The 22,448-nt window shown below is 43.0% G+C and overlaps 2 protein-coding genes across 2 annotated transcripts; one reads left to right on the top strand and one right to left on the bottom strand.

Annotated features, from left to right (window-relative positions):
* The first annotated feature begins 422 nt into the window (after nt 1-422).
* traip (TRAF-interacting protein) lies at nt 423-5,796 on the top strand. Its single transcript, XM_030421592.1, has 16 exons — nt 423-659; nt 819-937; nt 1,032-1,089; nt 1,192-1,275; nt 1,462-1,501; nt 1,593-1,720; nt 1,818-1,912; nt 2,635-2,748; nt 2,861-2,948; nt 3,032-3,121; nt 3,208-3,296; nt 3,402-3,557; nt 3,678-3,723; nt 3,801-3,905; nt 3,991-4,041; nt 5,148-5,796. The coding sequence occupies exons 2-16, from the start codon at nt 840-842 to the stop codon at nt 5,253-5,255; spliced, it is 1,350 nt and encodes a 449-aa protein (XP_030277452.1). The 5' UTR covers nt 423-659; nt 819-839; the 3' UTR covers nt 5,256-5,796.
* grm6b (glutamate receptor, metabotropic 6b) lies at nt 5,772-22,446 on the bottom strand. Its single transcript, XM_030421590.1, has 11 exons — nt 21,977-22,446; nt 19,523-20,115; nt 14,865-15,081; nt 13,935-14,070; nt 13,629-13,783; nt 13,178-13,318; nt 12,857-13,057; nt 11,951-12,090; nt 9,980-10,603; nt 9,597-9,908; nt 5,772-7,555 (listed from the first exon to the last, which is right to left on the bottom strand). Exons 2-11 carry the CDS (start codon nt 20,057-20,059, stop codon nt 7,316-7,318), a joined length of 2,703 nt encoding a protein of 900 aa, XP_030277450.1. The 5' UTR covers nt 20,060-20,115; nt 21,977-22,446; the 3' UTR covers nt 5,772-7,315.
* Between the last annotated feature and the right edge of the window lie 2 nt (nt 22,447-22,448).

Below are 22,448 nucleotides of genomic sequence, written 5' to 3'. Positions count from 1 at the left end.
TTTAACGGCGTGATTTTGATGGTGCATTCAGAGCACCTCGGACATCCTGCTGTTAGGATACGTACATTCTGTTACCTTAAGAAAGACAATAGTCATATTAACAGTAAAGTAAAACGACAATGTTTCTTTCACATATGCCTACAGTGATTGTGATTGTGCATGCGTAAGATATATGGGAATGGGGATGGGAATAAAAATGTAATCTATTCCAAATGAGTAGTAATACATTTGTCCCGACGTATTTCTACCTGTCCGGTGAAGATCTCTTCAATGTATATATAAATAGAGTCTAACTTCATAGTTTTTAAATCTTCCCGTCAGGTAATTTTGAAATCAAAGAAAATTCAGTTTAGACTTAATTTCATGCCACGAATCGCGCCCACGTTTACGTGCAGTACGTGAATGCAGCGGAAGGGGCGGGACTTGCGTTTGAACGTACAGCCGGGAAACAGAGCCGCCATGGAGGAGCGTTGTGTTTGTGTTAGCTAATGACGGGTCCTGTCTGAAAGAGTCAGTCTAACTCGTTCAAAATGTCGTATTATACGCAAGAATAGGCATGCTTTATTCTGTTACAAAGAGTTGCTGAGTAACTTAACGTCTTCGCGTTGTACGTTAAGTAACGTTTTGGCGACTGTGAAGACAGCTAATATTTACCAAAGGTAACTAGCATTAGCGCAGCCTGTGAGTGCGAGGCCACTACAGAGTTAGCCCAGCCATGATATTCAGCCTGCACACTGTACAAGACATATGTTTATGTGGAGACGTACGCTGTTCAATGTCAATTAATATGTACAGGTATTCTGTATTTTTCCTAACAGGGCGATCCTTGTGTCAGCAAGATGCCTATCAGAGCATATTGCACAATTTGCTCCGATTTCTTCGATCACTCCAGAGATGTTGCTGCCATCCACTGCGGACACACTTTCCATTATGAATGGTAAGCTGTTATAGAAAAAACACATCTTCTACAACAAACACACATTTCTGAGGTTTTAAAAGGCCAATTGTTCCCTCTCCCCCTCTCTTCTCAGTCTCCTCCAGTGGTTTCAGACAGCCCCCACAAAAACCTGTCCGCAATGTAGAAAACAGGTACAGTGCCATACACTGTTAAACAGCACCAAACTGCTGCCACCAGACAAAACCAACGTGCCAAACAGAAGAAAAATAAATATTGTTGTGCTCCGTTTGCAGGTCACCACCAGACACATTATCAGCAAGCTGTATTTTGACATTGGCGGAGAGGAGGAGCCCTCCGCGGACCCAGAGAGCCTGCAGGTACCAAAATTAGAGCATCTAAACAAAATGTCAGTGTTGCTTTTAACAAAGAAATGGTATGACAAGAGGTGAACTCTTACATTACAGAAAGATGTTAGAGATCATCTTACCTTGTCATTACATCATCAGGACTTGACTCTGATTGTCATTTTTTATTTTCTGATGGTGTTTTTCTCCCCTCTTTAGAATGACGTTGATCGAATGAAGGCGCTTTTAAGCTCTAAAGGTAAGAAACTTGACCACGGTGTGATGTTTGATTGTTATAACAAGGCAGAGGCAACAGGCTCATCATCATCCGTCTAAAAAAAACTATGCAGAGCGAGAATGGAGGGACAAACAGAAGGCGGTGGACGGTTTGAAGGACACTGTGGACAAGCAGAGAAGAGACCTCGACAGTATGCGTAAAGAGGTTATGGAAAAAGAGATGCTCTGTTCTGCCCTCAGAGTAAGCAGTCTGTGTTACTTATTGCACACACTTTCTGTAATGACTCATCTCGTTTTTTCTATGATTTATTTGTATGTTTTTCTTTGAATTCTCACAGAAACAGATGACGTACCTGGAGACGCAACAGAATGACGTTCAGGCTGCCAAGGAGGAGGCCTGGAGACTCAGGACCAAAATGAAAACCTTTGAAAGGTATCTGCAGTCATAAAACCACTGTCATGTTAAGGCGTTCAAGTATGGTCACAATATGACTCACAGTGTTGACTAGGGATGTTAATGATTAATCCTTAACTGAGTAATCTCCATTGAGAATTAAAGTAACATGGTGTTCACTTTATCTGTTCTTTTGAAGTCTTGGTATAGACTGCTCTGTTTAATAATGGAAAAAAAGTCCAAAATATTTAATGTGTTATTAATGATCAATCAACTACAACTGATTAAAATTTTAATCCCAGTCATGACCAAAAACAGGAGATCATATTATGCATGTGCATTCGCTTGGTGCTCTGCACTTTAGCCAGATGTCATCACTCCCATATCAACATCAACATCAACTGCAGAAAGAATTCGCCAATTGGATTCAGTGTAAAAGTTGTTTCAGGAAAAAAAAAACACTCACTCATTTAAACCCTGAATCATCTTAGTGAAATGGAAATTGTTTGAGGATTACTTTTTTAAAGAGTGATGGTATAGAATATGACGACAGACATTTGAAGCTTCATTCGAAATTCTCAGTGGAAGCTTATGTTGCACCAACAGCAATATGCTGATATCATAAATATCGTTAGATAGTTCTGTATTACAGTGTTGATAATTTAAGTAATCTGCAATGTTCTGCATATTACTGTGTCTTCTCCCACTGTAAGAGAAATTCATACTCATCCTGTGCACTGATACTGCTTGTTTGGAAACAGTCTGGACGTGTTGCTGCAAGGCCAGAGAGCAGAGGTGGAGTCCATGATCACTGATATGGGGATCAGCCAGGCGGCGGTGGAGCAGCTCTCCATCTTCTGCATATCGCTCAAAAAGTAAGGAGCCCTACAGGTGTTGATGACTAAGTGTTAGATCGGTTGCACACCACATGAATGAGCTCCCCTGCTGTCATTCGCTGTGCATTCATGTCTTCCCTTCCTGCTTCAGAGAGTATGATAATCTCAAAGGAAGCCTGAAGTCTTCAAATGACATGTGTGAGAAGCTGAAGAGAGAAGTGCTCGCCTCAAACAACAAGGTAACTTTGTTATTAAGCCATCACAGAGGAATTAATTGTTGAAAGTGGGCTCTCTATATTAAATGTTCTAAGTGTCCTTTCAGTTTCACAAAGCCTCAGTGGAGGTGAGCAAGACCAAGGAGGAAATGAAGTCTCTTCAGAACGATCTGGCCAGAGCTGATAAAGAGATTTCTGTAAGGCGAATCTACCAAATGTGCTTTTGCTTTCAGTTCCCGGAGAACTGCACGGTTATGAATCCTTCATGCTTATGTGTCCACAGAGCCTGAAGAAGAAAGTGGAGTTTCTTCAGAAGACGCTGAGCACCCCGACACGGACGAATGAGGCCCTCAGTCGGCTCGTCTTTGAAAGGTGTGTCAGCCAGCCACTGGACGGAAATCTCCTCTTGCTCTTGAGTCACCTGAGATGATAAACTGTGTGGAGTTAACTCATTATGTTTGTCTGCTCATCGCTCAGCCCGGCCCCAATGGAGCTAAAGCAGCCTCGACTCCACCACCCTGCAGGAAGCGAGGACATTGACCTCAACATGACCTATGATATCACAACGCCAGATGATGTGGCCAAGAGACCAAAGCAGGTCCCATCCAAGAAGATGCGACTTGACCATCCAGCGTAAGTTTAACATTGCTCCTTTAAGGAATGTGCGTGGTCATTTCAAAATATTTTCTTTTAATTCAGTTTTTGTACACTGAAGAAGAAGCTAGACATGCTTTTAAATGTTTGATTTTTCAGGTCGTCTTTCTCCAAACATGACGAGAAAAGTTCTTGTCCAAGCAAGGTAAGTTTGTAGTCATCCCTCAACAATCCTTTTTCAAATTATTTGTACATTTTCCTCAAGATTTTGTCTTCCCTCAGGTTCGAGACGAGGATGGATCCATGGATCCGTTCTTTAGGAACTCCCTCCTCTTCAGAAAGAAGACCTTTGGTAGCATGTTGGACCCTCAGAGGAAGACTGGAGCCGTATGTACAACGCGACCATCTTGGTGTTTTAACATGTCACTTTTCCTTTTGGTGGTTTGATGATAGAATGTTCTGCTTGTTTCAGGTGAAAACTGGTTATGATGGTTTAGGAGGACGTACTAAATTCTTCCAACCTGTATCCTTTTTCGTGAAGTATGTGTCGAACAGGTGTTTATGATTTCAGTGGCTTTGAGCATTGATGGTAGTGATGTTTTGCAGTTTTTTGTTGACCATTCATCTTGGCTGAGCCTGGATGTACTTTTAGTAGAAGATAAGCACAAGTAAATTGCCTATTTATGGTGAGATATTTACAGCTGCACTTATTCATAATGTTTTATTGCACTGTCTGCACCTTTGCCATAAAACTTTATGTAGTGATAATATGTCAGGGTTGAGTTTTAACTTTGTTCATTGGTCCCAGTTGGCAACAATGAATGCAGCTGTAAAGGTTCACTATGTAGTTTAGGAGAAGAAATTCAAACTCAGAATTGTTATATTTACATTATAGATTATGTAATAATACAAACTACACATATACCACATATATGTGCTTTTAAGGTCAGTTTGTCTATTCAGTTGTGAAAAAAAATCTTTAGACGGCAAGAAAATCAGTCAATGAAGACCTTTCTCTTCTGATTTTAAATTCCCTCACCAAAACTACATAGTGTCCCTTTAAAGCAGCTTCTTTTTAGGTTGATTGATAACATATTTTATATCTAATTTTGTATTAGAATCTGTTTGTGGTATCTTTCCATGGCTACATAAATTAATAACTGTTAGATGATAATGGTGAAACAATGTTTGTTGTAGAGCTGTACCACCAGATTACAGAGCAGAGGCTCATCAAGTCATCCTCGGCTCTCCACCACAAAAAAAATGTTTTTATTTTATGACTTATAAGAGCAGGCAAAGTCAGGGTACGACCCAGTGACAGTCATTAAGAATAATTATAATAACTAGATTGAGATAGCCAATCTTTGTACCAGCGGTCTTGTTTGCTTATGTAGGTCCCAGAGGCCTCAATATTGACTTCAGACGGTTTCTTATCCCGAAAATTTTAAATCATACTTTTAAGTTCAGATGCATTTGATAAGTACTCATTTTGGACACTTTGGTGCCGAGTATGATCGGGGAAGAAATGAAAATCTATCGGCACATATTCAAAATGATTATAAAATGATTCCAGAAGAATAAATAATCAATAAATACTCCATTATTCCTTAACCGTGCACTCCACTCCAGTCTCCTTTGTCAGAGATTCGCCCACTGATGAAAGCTAAAAGGAAAAAGGTCGCCAGGCCTCCACCCAAGATTGCAACCTGCCTGACTCTGGACAGCTTCCTCGAGTAAAAGCTGACCTCTGCTTCCTTTTGATGTGGAGTCAAAGTTCAGGATGCTGTGTGTGAAGTAGAACCAGCCCGGCAGCGGTTCTGCCACTCGGCACCAAACAGGACTTTGTGATTGAACTTTATTTAAAAGCAGAGCTCAGAATCTGAGCTTTTGCTGACACCAGCAAACTTGCTGTAAACTTTTTGTCTTGACCAGCATTTTTTTTTGTTGGGTTGTTGTTGTGGTATGTCAGTGTCGTGTGTGTGTGTGTGTGTGTGTGTGTGTGTGTGTGTGTGTGTGTGTGTGTGTGTGTGTGTGTGTGTGAGCGAGCGAGAGAGAGAGAGAAAAAGCTACGTATTCGCAGACCATTTGAATGTGCTCTGTGTTGTCATTTCAGCCACTGCTACATCAATTCTCAGAGCTCCGAGAAATACTCTGTTATTTTTCGCACTTATTTAAAAACCTCAACGCCTACACGTGGACACACTGTTGGTATTTTTAGTCAAAATGCTCCTGTCGGATGTAAACCAACTCAAATAATAAACAATATTTTTTTTATTAAGGTGTGTGTGGGGTCCACAAACAATTCCCTCTCGACTGTGCTTTTATTCACAAACATGTCACTGAGGTGTGCTCTCCTGCAGAGGGCAGTACAAACAGTGTTTTCTCACAGGAGGACATGAACGTCACAGCCCCACTCCACTGCGAGGAAAAACGCGCTGCACGTGGGGACTGCTGAATCCATTTGTTATTGAAAAAGCTGCGCCAGTACAAAAGGAAATGATCAAGAAAAAACACCTTCAGTAAAACCTGAGTTGTACATTGTGATCAAGTAACAAAAAAAAAGTACACTGCAAATCATATACTGGCAAATATAGTGGGGAACGTCAAATCTAGGAATCACCTCATGTTAAATAATGTTTCGCGGAAATGAGAACTTCTCGTGATGGAGGAACTTTTATCATGGCACTAAAATCTATCACATACAACTGATGACGTGAAGCTTTCTGACAGGGTTCCCATGCGTGACCGGAACAGCAGCTTGTCTGGCGCGTCGCCTTACAGACTGGCCTTGGAGGAGATGGCTTGATGTCCTGTCGCACAATATGGGGAAATGCCACGCATTGTTTTTCCACTGCGGAGAGAAAGTAGCAGGTAGAACACAAATATCCTGTTCACAATCACCTGTGTCCTTTCTGCACTCACCATTTTTTTTTTTAAAGTTTCCACAATGAAACCCGGCTTGTACCGTAACAGCTGCGCACGTGACACTGGTTTAAATAGAACTGCTTCATTGGCTTCGTTGCATTAGTGAGTGGACACTGAATGATTCTGCTGTGAGTGATTCTAGTTCGGTGATTAAACAGAACTTCTTTCTCAGGGGAGTTCATCAGAAATAGCAACAGGACGTGGCGGTGCGTTTCTAAAAGCGAGTTCCTTCCAGTGCAATCAGAAGAAAAAGTCGTGACACCCCTTACAAACAATATTTCAAAAAAAAAAAAAAAACATTCATGTACACGTACAACACAATCCATGCAGTGCTTCTGGAGACAGGAAACTCTTAACGTTTCATTGGCCCCATGAGATTCCACATAGATGTACATCTTCCTGTAGGGCAAAGGTCCCCCGTTCCAGCTTAACATTTTTTATTTATTTATTTATTTAATCCTAAACAGCATTTCCCAGGAAAAGTTAAAACTAACAATACTTCCTTGTCAAGTTGAGGTGTGTATATATGGAAGTTGTTACCAAAAAAAAAAAAAAAATGGAACAAAACTCTTAAATGTTGCAGCTCAGAATCCCTCCAGTTCTCAGTTTTAAAGGGGGAGTGAGCATTCCTGTTTCCTCTTGTGCTTCATTCCGGGTTTGGTAGAGTTAGAGTTGACTAAATAAGTGTGAGAAGAAAAACAACATCCAGGAACGTCTTTTGCTGGTGTTTCAATCCATAGTTAAAGGGAGACAAAAGAACAAATCCAGCCAACACTACAGTAAATGATGATTATTATTATTATTGTGTGTGTGTGTGTGTGTGTGTGTGTGTGTGTGAGTGTGTGTCAGTGATCAGCCCGGCCTGGTGTGTCTCACTGGGATCTGTCCGGCTCGATCTTGGACTCTCCGTTCTGTTTGTCGTTGGACTTCTGGGACAGGTGCGTGGACACGGTGGCCGCCTGCACCACCGCCTTGAAGCTGCGCTTTCTCTTCTGCACGTTCTGCTCCGGGTGGAAGATGATGACGTAGACCTTGGGGATGTAGAGCATGCCCAGGGACACGGTGGCGCTCAGGCTCATGGACACCGTCAGGGTGGTGGTCTGGATGAACATCTGCGAACGGATGGAAACGGTGAATTATCGATTTCAGCTCTGCTCGTTTCTCCGAACCCTGAGAGCGTCCGTCGGTGCGCAAGTTAATAATTGATCGCACCGGGTTAAGGAAAAATACCCTATACATAACCTCACAGGTTGTCACAAAACTGTCTGTACAATTCTCATCTGAAAGCGCAGCAGGCACTGTTTTTCCCCCTGATGAATGATTTATGACCTGTGTATGCAGGCAGGGAAGAGGACTCTATTTCTGGGCTTTGACCACCTCTCCAACAACAGTAATAATGAGAGGGGACTTCTCCTGAGATCCGCCTCCAATAAATTATGAACTCATTATTCGCAGCTCATAAATAAACCAAGCCACATGTGCCATAAATAAGATATATTTGCGCCATAAATAAGTCATACGTCGCACAGCATCCCGAGCAGCGGCGCATCCCGGTTTTATCTCACAGGCGGATGTTCGTTCAGTAGAGTTTTCTTTCTGCGGCTGCTCTCAGTGACCGCTCCATTGTGGTGATTTATGAGCGCAGAGTGGATTGTGTTCATGCGCTGTGGGGCCCCCCCTGAGGCGCGCAGAGAGGGGGACCGGCACAGGAGCGTCTGCGGTGGTTCATCCATATGTAGATACAAGACGCAGAGCAGATAACATCAGATCCCCCCCACATGTGGCAGGATCACAGCCCACCCGTTTCAACTTTAGCCAGACAAAACGTTACTGTCTATATTTGGCTCTCTTTTTTTTTCTTTCTTTCTGAGTGATGATTAATTGAATGGGATGGCTGAATTGGTCGACTGGTCCCCACCGGTCCCTCGGCTCATCTGACCTCTTTTTCTTTTCTTTTCTTTTTTTTCCCCCCTCCCTCACTTTTCTTAATTCACTTCATTTCCATTTCGGGAGGAGGTGAAAAGACTTTTGAAGGCACCTCGGGCTTTAATTGTTTCGGCCCGACTGATTCATAATACAGCTCTCTATTAGTCGAAGCCTATCTCAGTTTTTTTTTTTTCCTCAAATATTCCCTCAACAGTCTTGTACTTCGTGGCGAGAGAGAGAGCTAAATGAAGGTCTCCGTGCAGCGGAGGCAGGAAGCAGATGCGACATGACAGGCAACAAACTCGCATTTCACTGAGAACATCTGAGGGAATCATTTACTCTGTTACTGTTGGTGCGTTTTATTGTGTTATGGCATGATGTTGATTCGCCAGACGACTTAAAATGCTCCCATTAGTATAAAGGGTCTACAGTAAGGAGCCTCCAATGACTGTTGAATGAATGAATGAGAAATGGATATACCGATGCTCACGTTGCATTTCTTTCCTTCACAAAACTACTACTACTGAAAATAATCCATCAAACCAGTGAATTGATGGATTATAAAGGAATCAGTTGTTTTACTAAGAGGGGTTACATTTTTTTTTAATCTTTCCTCGGTTCTCTTATATTTCGTTAAACAATGTAAACATTTCCTGGTCGGCTATGGCTAGTAACTGCTCGTCTTCACCTCAGGCTTTTTTTTTCACTATTTCCTTTAATTTATAGACACATTGGAAAATTGGGCAAATAATCTGCAAAGCAATTTTAGTGGATGTACTACAAAATCAGCAATATCACATTAAAAATACTCTGTAACAAAGTGAATGTCCTGCGCTCAGGATTTTACATGAATAGATGTACAAAAATGTTAACAGGCAAAAGTGTTGAAAGTAAGTAATTTGAATGTGGCGTCCCTTTAAGAGAGTTTATTTAAGGACTTCTTAGTTCTGATGTGTTCAAGCTCCTGCAGATGATATGTTTTTTGTTAAAATAAGTCTTGGATTGCTTTATTTTCCAAAAATTATCACTGTCAGTGTTCGGTCAGTAATCTACGTCCCTCCTCCCACCGCCCAAAGAGAAACAATAATGCTAGCGGCTCATGTACACAGTATGTACTTTCCCTCTAAAATGTAGTGGAGTAGAAGCGTATAGCAACATAAAGCACTGTAAAGGCACAAGAAGAGGGAAGGTGATCAGTCATTCCTATAGAAGCGTTAAATTTCCCACCTTCTCTGTAGACTGCGCTGTGCCAAAGAAGATGGGTACAAAGGCCAGCCAGACGATGCAGGTGGTGTACATGGTGAAGCCGATGGGCTTGGCCTCGTTGAAGGTCTCAGGGACTCCTCTGCTCTTGATGGCGTACACAGTGCAGGTGATCATCAGGACGATACTGTAGCTCAGACACAGGATCAGGGACAGGTCAGACATGTCACACTTGAGGACTCCGCGGGCGAACTCTGGGTTCGGGGGCTTCTGCTCCTCATAGTCGATGATGGTGTGGGGGGGCATCACGCCAAACCAGATGAACACCCCGAGGACCTGCAGTTACAGTTAGTTAGAGTGCTACAAAGGATGTAGGTGATCTGGGAGAAAGAAATGTATATGCATACCTGCACGGAGATGAGTATGAAGGTGATGATCAGTTGAGAGGTGGGACTGATGAATTTCGGGGGCGTGACTGACTTCTTGCCCTGTTCGAAGATGCGGTAGATCCGGTTGGTCTTGGTGAGCATGGCGGAGTAGCTGATGCACATGCCGAGCCCCAGCAGCAGCCTGCGGAAGGCGCACACGGCTATGCTCGGCTCGGCTATCATGAGGAAGGTAATGAGGTAGATGAGGAAGATGCCCGTCAGCAACACATAGCTGAGCTCTCTGCCAGAGGCCCGAACGATGGGCGTGTCATTGAAGCGGATGAAGGTGACGATGCATCCGGTGGTGGCCAGGATGCCCAGGATGGCAAGGAAGACGGGGATGATGGCCCAAGGAGAGCTCCACTCCAACTTGATGATGGGCGTGGGCCGGCAGCCTGTGCGGTTCTTTAAGGGCCTCATGTCGAAGGGGCACATGTCACAGGAGAACTCATCCAGAAGGTACTGGTAGCCATCACAAAGCTCACAGTGCCAGCAGCAGGGAACGCCCTTCACCATCTTTTTCCTCTCTCCAGATTCACAGGGGAAACTGCAAACCGACTCTGGGACCTTATGGTCACCACCTGACCACTGCATCTCCTCCGGCTAGGGTGGATGTACAAACACACAAAGAAGGTCTTTCTTTATTTGAAATACAAGAAGCACTTGCAAAGAATTTGTAAAATTCTCAAAAGTGGACACGTACAGTTCACATTAAGCCAAATTTAAACCATGAATTGGTTGTCTACATTTTATGTCAGAATCAAGCCAAATTTTTGATAGCTTGGTTATCATTTCATCGGCAGTTTGAGGGGGGTCATGACATCTGATTTATTGCCTGAACAGAGCAGTGCCATGGTCTGAATTTCAACATGGCTGATGTCAAAAGATCAATTTTAAACACCAATGGGCTTGTTTTACGATTATTTAAGGGGTATAAGCTCAGCTAAGCAAACTACACAGTTAGCATACAGTCAGCATGGAGGGAACAGCAGCACCGCCGTCAGCATCGCATAGCACCGTCAGATTTCATTGGAATTTTAACCAGTTCGTCTGTCCCGGCTAAAGATAAACGACAATTTAAGAGAAAAAGGAACCTGACACATACTTAAATTCATCAGGAATAATTCGACATTTTGGTAAAGTTTGCTTACATTCTTTCTTACCAAGATTCATCTGGAAAGATCAAAACCACTGTCATGTCTGTATGCTAACTATGTAGCAAGAACCAGCAGCTGGTTAACTTAGCTTAGCATAAAGACTGGAAGCAAGGAAACGGCTAGCATGGCCCATGTTAAAATGAAACCCAAACATGACGTTTTTACACTTCAAAAAACAAAATGGAACTTCTATGAAATTTGGATGGAGCTGCTAGTTGTTTACCTCAGTTTACTGTCTTTATGCTAAGCTAAGCTAACTAGCTGCTGGCTATAGCTACAAAGTAAACAGACATGAGAGTGGAATCAATCTTCTTAAAATGTCAGGAAGAAGGTGAGGTTGTATTTTTATTCAAACTGTTGATGGATCAAACCAACAGGGGCTCCATGTTTACCAGCTCTCTACGTTTTAATAGAAGAAGAAACCTGATACATGAATAATTGGGAACAGTTCGACATGTTAGGAAAGCAACTTGCATTCTTGCCGAGAGTCGATTGAGACCACTGTCATGCTCATGCTAAATATATAGCTAGAGCTGGCAGCTGGTGATTAGCTTTAGAAACAAGGAAACCGCTAGCCTGGCCCTGGCTAGTTCCAGGGAGTGCACCTGACCAGGAAGGTCACCCACGTGACATTTTTTACACCAGTTTCCAGTCTTTATGCTAGACTAAGCTAACTGGCTAACCTGAACTAGCTACATAACTAGCCCACAGACGTGAAAGTGGTATCCATCTTCTCAAAATGTCAAACTACTAGCAGAAGTTGTACCTCAAATGAAAAGAAACAAATATTTACATTGATTCGGAGGTGGTTCGTCCACTGGCCAATGTGCTTGTAGCCAGGGTTGCTGACATTGGACAGTTGGTACTGGAAGATGTCGTAACGACCGGGAGCGTCTCCATTCTCGTTGAACATCACTCCTGTTCCTGCGCTGCCTGTATGATGGAGACAGCGTTTTAATGGGGTTGTATGCTATCAAAACAGCAAAGTGAGTCAGAGGGGATGAAGAATTCAAAGTCTGTAAGCCGGAGACGTGCGCCCCCATTTTATGATGGCCAAAACACCCACACACGTTGAATACAGCTCGTGTTTGCTTTCTTCAGTCCTGTGCAGTCATGTGGAAGCTGAGTGCAGGAGGCTCTTTAGTGAAGGCTCTCCTCTACATGTACAGTCTTTCAGTGCACTCTGCTCTGTTGCCCTAACGTGATTGAATGTTCCTCTCAGGTCCCTGCAGGCGCCCATTCAGAAAATATTCCATACAAGCCAAGGTCATCCAGCAAGAAGAGAGCAGTAAATAGGATGCTTTCATAAAACACGTTTTTTCTCTTTTTCCAAACTGTGAGTTTTTTTTCACATGAAAGATGAGGATGAAAAGGGGGCGCGCTGTGTATAGGGAAGAGCGAGGAGGCCGCCCTAGGGAGGGGACGTGCTTTGAAGAAATGTGCTGTCCTCTGTAGCTAGGTACATTAGCAGGAACATCTCAAGGCTTCAACCTGACCTCCCTTCTCTCCCGTTTTCTCTTTCAAATACGCTTCTTTTCAAACCATCTGAAGTGATGGAGAGCAGCAGCAGCAGCAGCAACAGCAGCAGCAGCAGCAGCAGCGGAAAAGCAACTGTTATGCCGACATAAATCCCTCATACATCATCTCCAGATTGCATATGAAAGAAAAAAAAAAAACAGATTGAAAGTCTAAAGCTCACCATTGAAGTTGACTGAGCGGATGTATTGGAGGAGCATCCGTCCTTCCACAGGGTCCATCTTCTCGCAGACACCCATGTAGCCAGGACACAGGTCCAGATGCATGCTATGCAATGCGTGGGCCATGGCGTACACAGCATCGATCACAAACTGCACCTTACCCTCCTGTTCGTACTGAGAGTCTTGACTGATTCTTTCCTCACCTGACGGACGGCAAGAAGCGTAAAGAGTGTCGGTGATGAAACAACAGACGGCTCACAAACACAACTCTGAACGTTCTATTGTCAAGGAGTGTCCTGGTCGTTAAACTGCAGCCTGCTCACCTGTACATTTCCTTCTGCCGGGTTCGTACTTTATTCCAGGGCGGGTCAGTTTGCATTTGAAGTCGTCCTCCCAGAATTCCGCGAACCAGATGTTTCTTCTGTTGTTCTCCAGAGATCGTGAAGAGAAGTATTGGTCGAACCCTGAATCACAAGGCAGACTTTGTTTCATTTCATGAAAATGTCATGTACTAAGATTGATATGAGCATATAATCATACTGTGCCAAAATCAGCAAGAAATATCAAATTTTTCCACAGCAACATATGGCTATGACTCGATTGAGCCAATACTTAGTGACAGGACATAAATACCACGAGCAGACTTATCAAACATCATTAATTTCCTTTATTTGTTGTGTTGGTATTAGACTCATCAGTCATTGTGTCACAGGCCAGATACTCGTACGACACCCAGTTGGTCATAATTAAATGTAGTGTTTTGATATGCCCTACCATCAATAGAGGCTCTTTTGGGCAGGATGGTGACAGCGCCCTCAGCCACATCCTCCTGGTCTTGAATGGGGGAGCTTTTGGCCCCCCAGCTGTCGGAGCCAACAAACAGGAAGTGGCCTGTCAGGTTGGCGCTTTTGGCGGCCTGCAACACCCGTCTGAAAGAGGACAGATTTTACTGACTACTGTAGTCCTCTGATTCTGGCCGCTTATCTTACAGAAGACTTGACAAATATAATACAGTATTTTCTGTGCAGATTGAGCTTGGGCTCCTCTCTCAAACATGGCACGCAGCAGAGCTCGACTCACTTGATGTCGTCCTCGTTGGCAAAGATGATGACCCCACGAGCATTAGAGGTCTCCATTAGTCTCTTGATGATCTTTTCAAACTCCCCTGGTCTGGGCTCTCTGGGAATCTTTATGGACTGTCCGATACACAACCCCCCTGTGTCAGAGACATTGGAGATAGAATACTTAAAATAATCAATATCATGGCTGAAGCCTTACAAAGTGCGTTATAGATTAAAGGATACATGGTGATATTCTGAATTTTCATCTCGCAAAATACCCTCAAAGCTTATGGACATGATATGATATGCTAGCACACTAACAGGCTAATTCAAGGCGGTTTTGTGAACGTGATATTTCCTTCGTATAAGCCCTGAGTGCGTTAGCTTGCAGTTATTAGCATTTCACTCATAGCACACCTGCGCTAAGTAGGTCACAAGGTGCTAACATGGCTGTAGGTTTTGATTAGATTAGATCTGATTAGCACTGAGGAAAGTAAGCCTACAGATGAAGCAGATTGCAATTCTGATGGAAACGCGGATGTTTTGTGGTAATCATTCAGTAGTAATCAAGACATGAATCCACTGGGGACCATGAACATTTGTCCAAGATGGCAAATGAAAAAATTGTTGAGATACTTCAGTTAGAACTTAAGTGGCGGACCAACCGCTCTGCTGGTACGCTCATGGAGCTGTCCAGCGTCGGCAAATGTTGAAGTGCAGTGCGCATATGAGTTTCGACAATATGAAACCTGAACTGAAGTAACATCATTTGAGCTTTTCAACCCATTTGAAGTGGTGACTTCTGTTTGCCCTGTTTCGTCTTGCGTATTAAAGGATTTCTGTTTCCTCTTTTAGCCTTTTAATGAGCGAGAACAACGCGGCATGATAAATGAGTAATCCCTTTTATGCGACAGCAGTGAATTCACATTTATACAGCCAGACACTCGACCTGCTTCTCTGGATATCTGGAGGAAGGCGTCGACCCCGCTCTCTCCGTAATTGCCCTCGGAGGCTATCGTGGAGACGTAGTTCCAGCCCATGGCTTTAACTATGTCCACCATGGCCTGGGCCTGGTAGGAGTCAGGAGGCACCACACGGGAGAAGAACTCGTAGCGGCTGTTGTCGCTCAGCTCCGGGGCAGTGGAGGCATAGCTGATCTGAGGGATCTGAGACACACAGATGGGTCAGTGGTTACTAAAGGGTCAGGTCGAGTGGAAAACATGAGCAGCGCTGATTATTAGGCCAATATGTGATACCGAAGGTAAAAAGAATGACTAGATGAGGCAGCGAACCGTGTCAGAGGATGATGCACCACTTATTCACAGACCAAACCTTAACAGGGTCTAAATGGAACTCTTCCACGTTAATACTGATGTGTTGTAGTGCATTAAAATCCCAAAATTGGACTATCTTAGAGAGCGTTCATCTCTTGAACAGCCTGTGTTCTCAGTAATTCTCAGAACTTCACAGTGCGATCCGCCCGGAGCTGGTCTGTACTGAGAGTACAACGTCACAGTGACATACAGATGGTTGGAAACACAGCTGTAAAAGCATTTGTTTGGGGGGAAAAAAAATGGATGAGAAGATTAATTTACTGGTGTGCTACTTCTTTAATGACACAGTTTATGTCGACAGTCTCAACCCTGACCCTGCTAATGCCGGTCGCCCAGGGTGGCTTAACGCTGGGCCCTCTGGAGGGGACGGGGAGAGAAAGGTAGACACAAGGGGTAGTGAAGGGAGAAGGAGAGGAGCGAGAGAACCATTTCACAGATTATCTGGAAGGATTATAGGGGTTTTAGTCAAATTACGTTAAGCACAGAGGGAGAGACAGAGATCAGGAGACTAGAAAAAGGCTAGCATTCCTCAGCTGTAAGCCATACAATATATTTAATTCTGATGGCCACATGCAGCTTCAGTCCGCTGCTGTGCGTCGACCCCGCCAGGCTCGAGTTTACTGGTCAGCCTCAGTGTAACGGACCACATCCTCAACCGGAGGAGGATGCGGTCTCCTCCCCCCGGATAAAAGGTCACTTTTTTTGACATGTCAAATGAGTTACATGTGACAGCAGTGTCCAGAGGAGTCTCTCAGTGTCAGCGAGGTGATTCCACTGTTTGCATACAAATTTGTAACCAACAAGAAAACACATAATCCTCTCCAAATTAATCCCAGCGAAGCATCTGCACCAATTGACTTGTAAAATCAATGAGCGGTATCAGTTACACAAGGATCCTCTTACAGCCCAGCACAGCTGAAATCTTCTCACGATCACTTAATGATTGAAACTGGCCGAGTTATTTCAGGATCCAACATGAGGAAATATGATTGAGTTGTAGTCCTGATTCAAGTGTGTGATCGTCAAGAACGGAGCGTTCCAGAGTTCATTTTAACATAATATGTGAAAGGAAATGACAGGTTCCATTGTATTTCATTTTGTACTGATTTCAACTATTATGACTTTACCAACAGAGCTGAGGAGTTAAGTTTGAGAAAATTAACTTGAACTGTCTGTCAGATCATGCACTGTGTATTGAAATAGTCCTGCACAATAAATCAAAAACAATCAAAATATCATTGAAATTGCAGGAATATAGTATGGCAATGTTTAAACTGCAGAAGCTGTGATTTTTTGGGGGATAAATGTAACATTTGAGACAAACAGCATTATAATGAAGTGCTGTAGTTCTGCAGAGAAGTCCTGGCCCAAGAATCTTCTTCTCCAGATGTAGAAGAAGGTGCAGACCCCAACAAATGTCCCATCGTCAGGAATTTAACCACCTCTTTCGGGGTAAATAAAAATTGTGAGGCAAAAATGTGTGATTCCTACTATTTGTGAATCATATTACAGTCACAACATCTGTCCCGCTGATCGCAATTTCATGTTTTATGCATAAATTCGCAAACCCTTATGACAGACAAATTGTGTTTTTATAGTATCTCCACAAATATTATATTTTAATTATTATAATAATTATTATTATATTATATACTCTACTTATATATATATATATATATATTATATACTATTATTATTATAACCATAAGTATTTAACAACAACACCAATAATAATAATAATAATTACTAGTAATTATTATTATTATTATTATTATTATTATTATTATTATTAGCAGCAAATCCTCACAATGAAACGCTTGAATGATAATAATCCGTCGATCAACTGATGAACATTTCAGCACTAAATGGTCATTTCTTAAAGGTCTGAGTGAATCTGCTGTTGGATCTGCCGCACATCCTGTTATTTAACACGACAAATTGATGTGATGCATATGATATTCCTTACGTCATCTGCCATTGGGTTGGACTTCAGATGAAATATGATGACCCAAACCTGCAGTTTTCACTCACTGAGAATAGTAGCCGACATGATTACAGCACGTGTGGTAGAAGCTGAAGCGTCCCTTGCTTCGGCTTAGAGCAGATGTTCAATGTATAGTGAGTATCAGTGGAGGAGCGTCCGCGGTCCGGAGAGCAGCACATATGGACAGTAGGAGGAGACACACCATTTAGCTAAATCTACTCCACACCGTCCAAGCTATAAGTTGCAGTTATCCTAGAACCAATGTCATCCCGCTGCCCTGATGCTCTATTTTCAGCCCAGGGTCCTGAGCTGCTGAAAGAGGGGCTTAGCGGAGGTTGGGATCTATAATTCTGTAGTTAACATCTGCCCTGTATGCAAGCGGCCCCTCCTTGACTCTCAACGCATCCTCTCTGTGAAGACCGCTGCAGTGAGCAGCATCCAAGCACATGTCTCATTTTTCATGAAAAAACCTAATTTGGCCAATTTGAGCCGACCAGTTTATTTTTAGATTCTCGATTTCTGCCAGACGATGTCGGTAAGTCGATGTGAACATGGAGTCATTTGGGATTTGCGCAGATTCGGTGTCCCATCATCGCTATAAGCAGTGTAATCAATTATCAAAGGTCAATCATCTGTTATAAAATACACTGTACTCTACAGTGAACACATCACGCGGATTAGCCCGCCGAGGCCAGCCGCGACAATGGATTCAAAATCCTGTGGAGTGTACCGACCGTCAGCACAGAAACTCATCGAAATCACACATTGTTTTAAAAATGACTTGCTTCACGATCGCATCAGGTTGAATGTGAGCTGAACATGTCTGTCCTGCAGCAATAAAATGATTACATGCAATATTATCGGCCCACGGATCCAACGAGATGATGTTATTAAATGTGAGGAGCACCCTTTAATTAGGTTTTTGAATCATCAAAGGCCGGACTTCAAATTAATGAGACCTTTGTGTGCAGCGGTGCATCTCAACTAGATCAGCGGCGGGCTAATTGAACAGTGCAAACGTGAACATGAAGTGAGTTCGGTGAAGCAGAAGACTCAACTTCAGCAAGTTTCAGTCATAGGTGGCTTTGTTAGTGCGCGACACATTAGGAGTTCTCTTTCTGAGCGAGGCTGGTCGCAGATATCACCGAAGGATATTCAGAGCTGAAGGCGCAAGCTGTTAGAGACGTACCTACTTTTTTGGCAAATTCTCTAAATGTCGAAAAAAAAAACGAAGAAAAATAACTTAAAATGAAAGGATCCTTTAAAGGGAACTACAGATGTTACTACGTCTCTCAGACAAACAGCGAATCAACAGATGTAGCGTGGGGTCTCGGCAGGTGTTGTGTTGACTGTTAAAAAGCACCATTGCCGATGAAAATATCTGTCTGCACGACCCAGGCAGAGGTGTTTACAGACGAGGTAATGTTTTAGAGTCCTTTTAACGTTACATTTAGTCACGCTCGTCGACATCCTTCCATTTTGAAAACCAAAACGTTTGTCGGGATTCTAAGCGGCGACGTCACGCGCGTTTTTGTGGCGGCTCTTAAAATGGCGCGCATTAAACACCGGGCTGTGTAAATGGAGATAATTGTGAACCTTTTGGGTTTGGATTTCCTCACTCTCTGTTACATCATCTGATGACCAAAATGGAAAGCGCCGTTACTGTGACTAAAACTAGAATGACACTCAGTAGAGAGCATACCTCTGCCGAGGCCCAACAGTCGTCAAGTTGTACTCACACATAGATACCAGCCACCTAAATATGCCTGACATTTTCCCCTGAGAAATACTGAAAAACTCTCAATGTTCAAGAAAGTTAGAAAACATTCCCAGATATGGACTTTTATCCGGATCCGCACCAAATGTTTATAGGGTATAATCTTGGCTGACACGCATCCTTCATCTAAGTTTCATTGTAATCTGTTTGGTAGTTTTTGTGTCATCCTGCAGACAAACCAACAAACCAACCGTGAAACACACGTGGGTGAGAACATGACCTCCTTGGTGGATGTAATGAGGTATTTCTCTGGGTTTGAACATCGTTAGAAACATTCAGGATAATGGATGAACACAACTCAGCAAAATAAGAGAAAAAGTTTGGATCATTTCTAGACGTCTTAATGAAGACAATATTAGATCTTTAATCATCTTTGGATCCTAAAGAAGGAATAAGCAGCATGGTTTTCCCCTCAGCTCATCAGTTTACTTTAGAAAAGAGAAACTGTCCCAAATATTCTGCCCTTTCAGTGTCTAATGAAGTTAGAAGTTGGGAAGTGAAAGAAAACTCACCGCAAACAGCCTGAGCACATTGGCCACCATGATGGACACGGAGCTGCCAGACGCCCCGATCACCCCGACCACCCTCTCCGGTTTGGGGATGATGGGAGGCTCTCCGTTTGAGCAGCGCACGTCTGAGTTGTCCTTCTGGATGAGGGCCTGGACGAAGGTGAGCGACTGCTCCAGGGCGTAGGTGTCTCTGGAGCAGGTGTCCAGGATCCGGGCCCCCAGAGTGATGTTAGGCAGCAGGTCCGGGTCGCTGTTGATCTGGTCCAAGGCGTACATCATGGCCTCCAATCGATGGATCCCCTTCTCTTTCTTGACCTCCCCGCAGGGCACCCCGGCAGGTCCCCGAGAGTGCACGGGGAACAGTCCGCCTAAGGTGATGTCGCCCTCGATTTTGATGGACTGGGGCTGGGTGCCCTGTTGAGCCCACGAGCCAGGGCTGGTAGCCACCAGCAGCACCCACATCAGCTGGTGCCATGTTTGGTGTCTGGAAGGTGAAGCCGGCCAGCAGCACTGATGGGATGAGCGGGCCTCTGTTGTCATGATGATGAGCAGCAGAGGTACTGACAGCACCAGGCCACTCCCTCTACCTTTGGCACCTGAGGACAGTCAGAGAGGGGCCTTAACCACTTAATGAACGCCCCCATTTTAAGGTTCTTTTTCCAAAATGACATACCGAAATTAAAAGCATCACAGCTCCCACATAGTTTGAGATGTGCTCAGTACCATTGGAATGGTAATACCCTCAAGTTTTTTCTAGAAGTGTAAGTGTGATTCTATGACAGACTGACAGAGTTACAGAGGTTGGAACACAGGTTTTGGTTTCTGTCCAAAAACAAGGGTGTTCCTATGTTGGAACGGTGTTCCTTAAGGGATTAAGGTCTGACAATCACCTCATTGTGATGTCACCTAATACATTTTCATGTGAGCCCTTCAGTTTTGAAACTATATAAATCATCAGTTTTTCCACAAGATAATGTCACAGTGAAGCTGCGCTACTGTAAAATATACAGCAATTTTAAAATCTTCTCGACCATTTAATTTCCTGTAATTCTGTATGTATCCCTGGAGCATTTTATTGTACATAATATTATTTTGATTTTTTTTATATTATATATAGTAAATTTTCTATATTTGCCCTTGTACTTTGATTGAACGTACCCGCTGCTATGATAACCTGATTTCCTTTTGGGGATCAATAAAATCAAACGTATTTACAAAGTTTTGTCGTCTTTCAGCTCCACTGTTTTTTTTTTTTTTTTTTTACATTTAACATATTCAGCACATTACAGTGTAATTTTATACCTGCTAATGGACGTGTATTGTTGAGGTGGTGAATGCTAAAGTGATATCCATATCGGGTAACAACAACAATAGATTTTTCGCCAAATTTTTCGGACTTAAAAAAAACACTCTGAAATGAAGCTGCAGTCTATTTTGCTCCAATGAACCCAAACTGAGAGAATAACAGAAAAAAACGAAACAGCAGACGTGTATACACGGTGAAGAAGCCGAGAAGATTTTAGTCAGCATGCGTGATGACACAGAGTGAATATTGGAGGCTTTTATCACGCAGAGCTGAGAGCCCATGATGGAAAACACTATAAATTTTGCAGAACAGAAAAACATCAACGGAGGCTTCGCAGCATTTCATGCTCCAAAAGTTAGGGCAGGTTAATTTTATCTGTACGAGGGTCATCAGAAATCAGCAGCGAACAAAAGATCCAACAGACTGTGAAGAAATGAATTATTCAGAATATAAATGTATTTAATGTTTCCAGGCAGAATAGAGAATATTTATTATGGAGTAACCTTAAGGGGCAATGTGTAGTTTTGGAGAATACATTCAAATTGAAATGTTCATATATACAATATTAATGAGGTAATAATACAAACTCGGAAATATAGTGTGTTTTCATGCCAGAATAAACAAGCTGCTCTCAGAGGAGAATAAGGTTCCCGGAACTCTGTTTGAAGCTAGAAAGGTGGCAGGGTCCGCCACATAAAAACAGTGTAAAACAGGTTGAAACTGTGTTGTTGTTTAAGGTCGGTTTGTTAATTCAGTTTGTTTAAGCCTGAAAATCAGTCATTGAAGATTTTTCTCTTCAGATTAAAATGTCATCTCAAAAAACTACATAGTGCAACTTTACTTTCATTGAGATCCAAGTATTAAATCCAAATCTCTGACATGACATTAAACCTAAACAGAACAATCTGCAAGCTCTCAAGATTGACTTTCTTTCAAACAGCAGTGCAAACTGAAATCCATGATGCTAAATCTTTCTTTTTCCTTCTGTACAGCCCCTCTGAAGTCTGATTTTGTGTAAACTCGTTTAATACGTTCTCAACATCAGTAAGAGCATCACAAATCTGCATTAATCAAACAACTGTTGCAGACAGTTTCTCATTAAAATACCCTCACAGGCAGTGCGCAAGTAGAAAAGAAAAAAAACTCCTTACCTGCCCATTCTTCATTGACCGGTCTTGGTTTCCTCCATCACATGAGCTCTTCCAAACAGGCCTCCATCCATGGTCCGAAATGTGATTATCTATCTAGAGGCAAGGCTCTCCTCTCCTCACCAAAAGTAAATCCTCTATCATCTCAGACAGCCGCCGTGCACTCTCAAAAATAACCTGGATGCGCCGAGAACACTGGGCTGAACAAGAAGTAGTTGTGATTCACAAAGGCAAAAGAAAAAAAAAAAAACACACTGACTTCAGCCGCTTCAGGCTATAGTATCATGGCAGAATCAGGGAAAAGTGCAGGAAAAGCACAACATCGCAGCAGTGAGATTCTACAAATCACTGCCAAATCCCTTAAAAGCTCTCTCTCTTTCTCTCTCTCTCTCGTTCTTTTTCCTCTGTGTGCATCTCTGTCCAGGCACTCCCCCCCCTCACTCTCACTCCCTCTCCCTCTCTCTCTCTCTCTCTC

The sequence above is a fragment of the Sparus aurata genome, chromosome 6 (genome assembly GCF_900880675.1).
Source record: "Sparus aurata chromosome 6, fSpaAur1.1, whole genome shotgun sequence".
Taxonomy (NCBI): domain Eukaryota; kingdom Metazoa; phylum Chordata; class Actinopteri; order Spariformes; family Sparidae; genus Sparus; species Sparus aurata.
The sequence above is the reverse complement of the archived record's forward strand: the minus strand, read 5'-3'. Positions and strand labels throughout refer to the sequence as shown.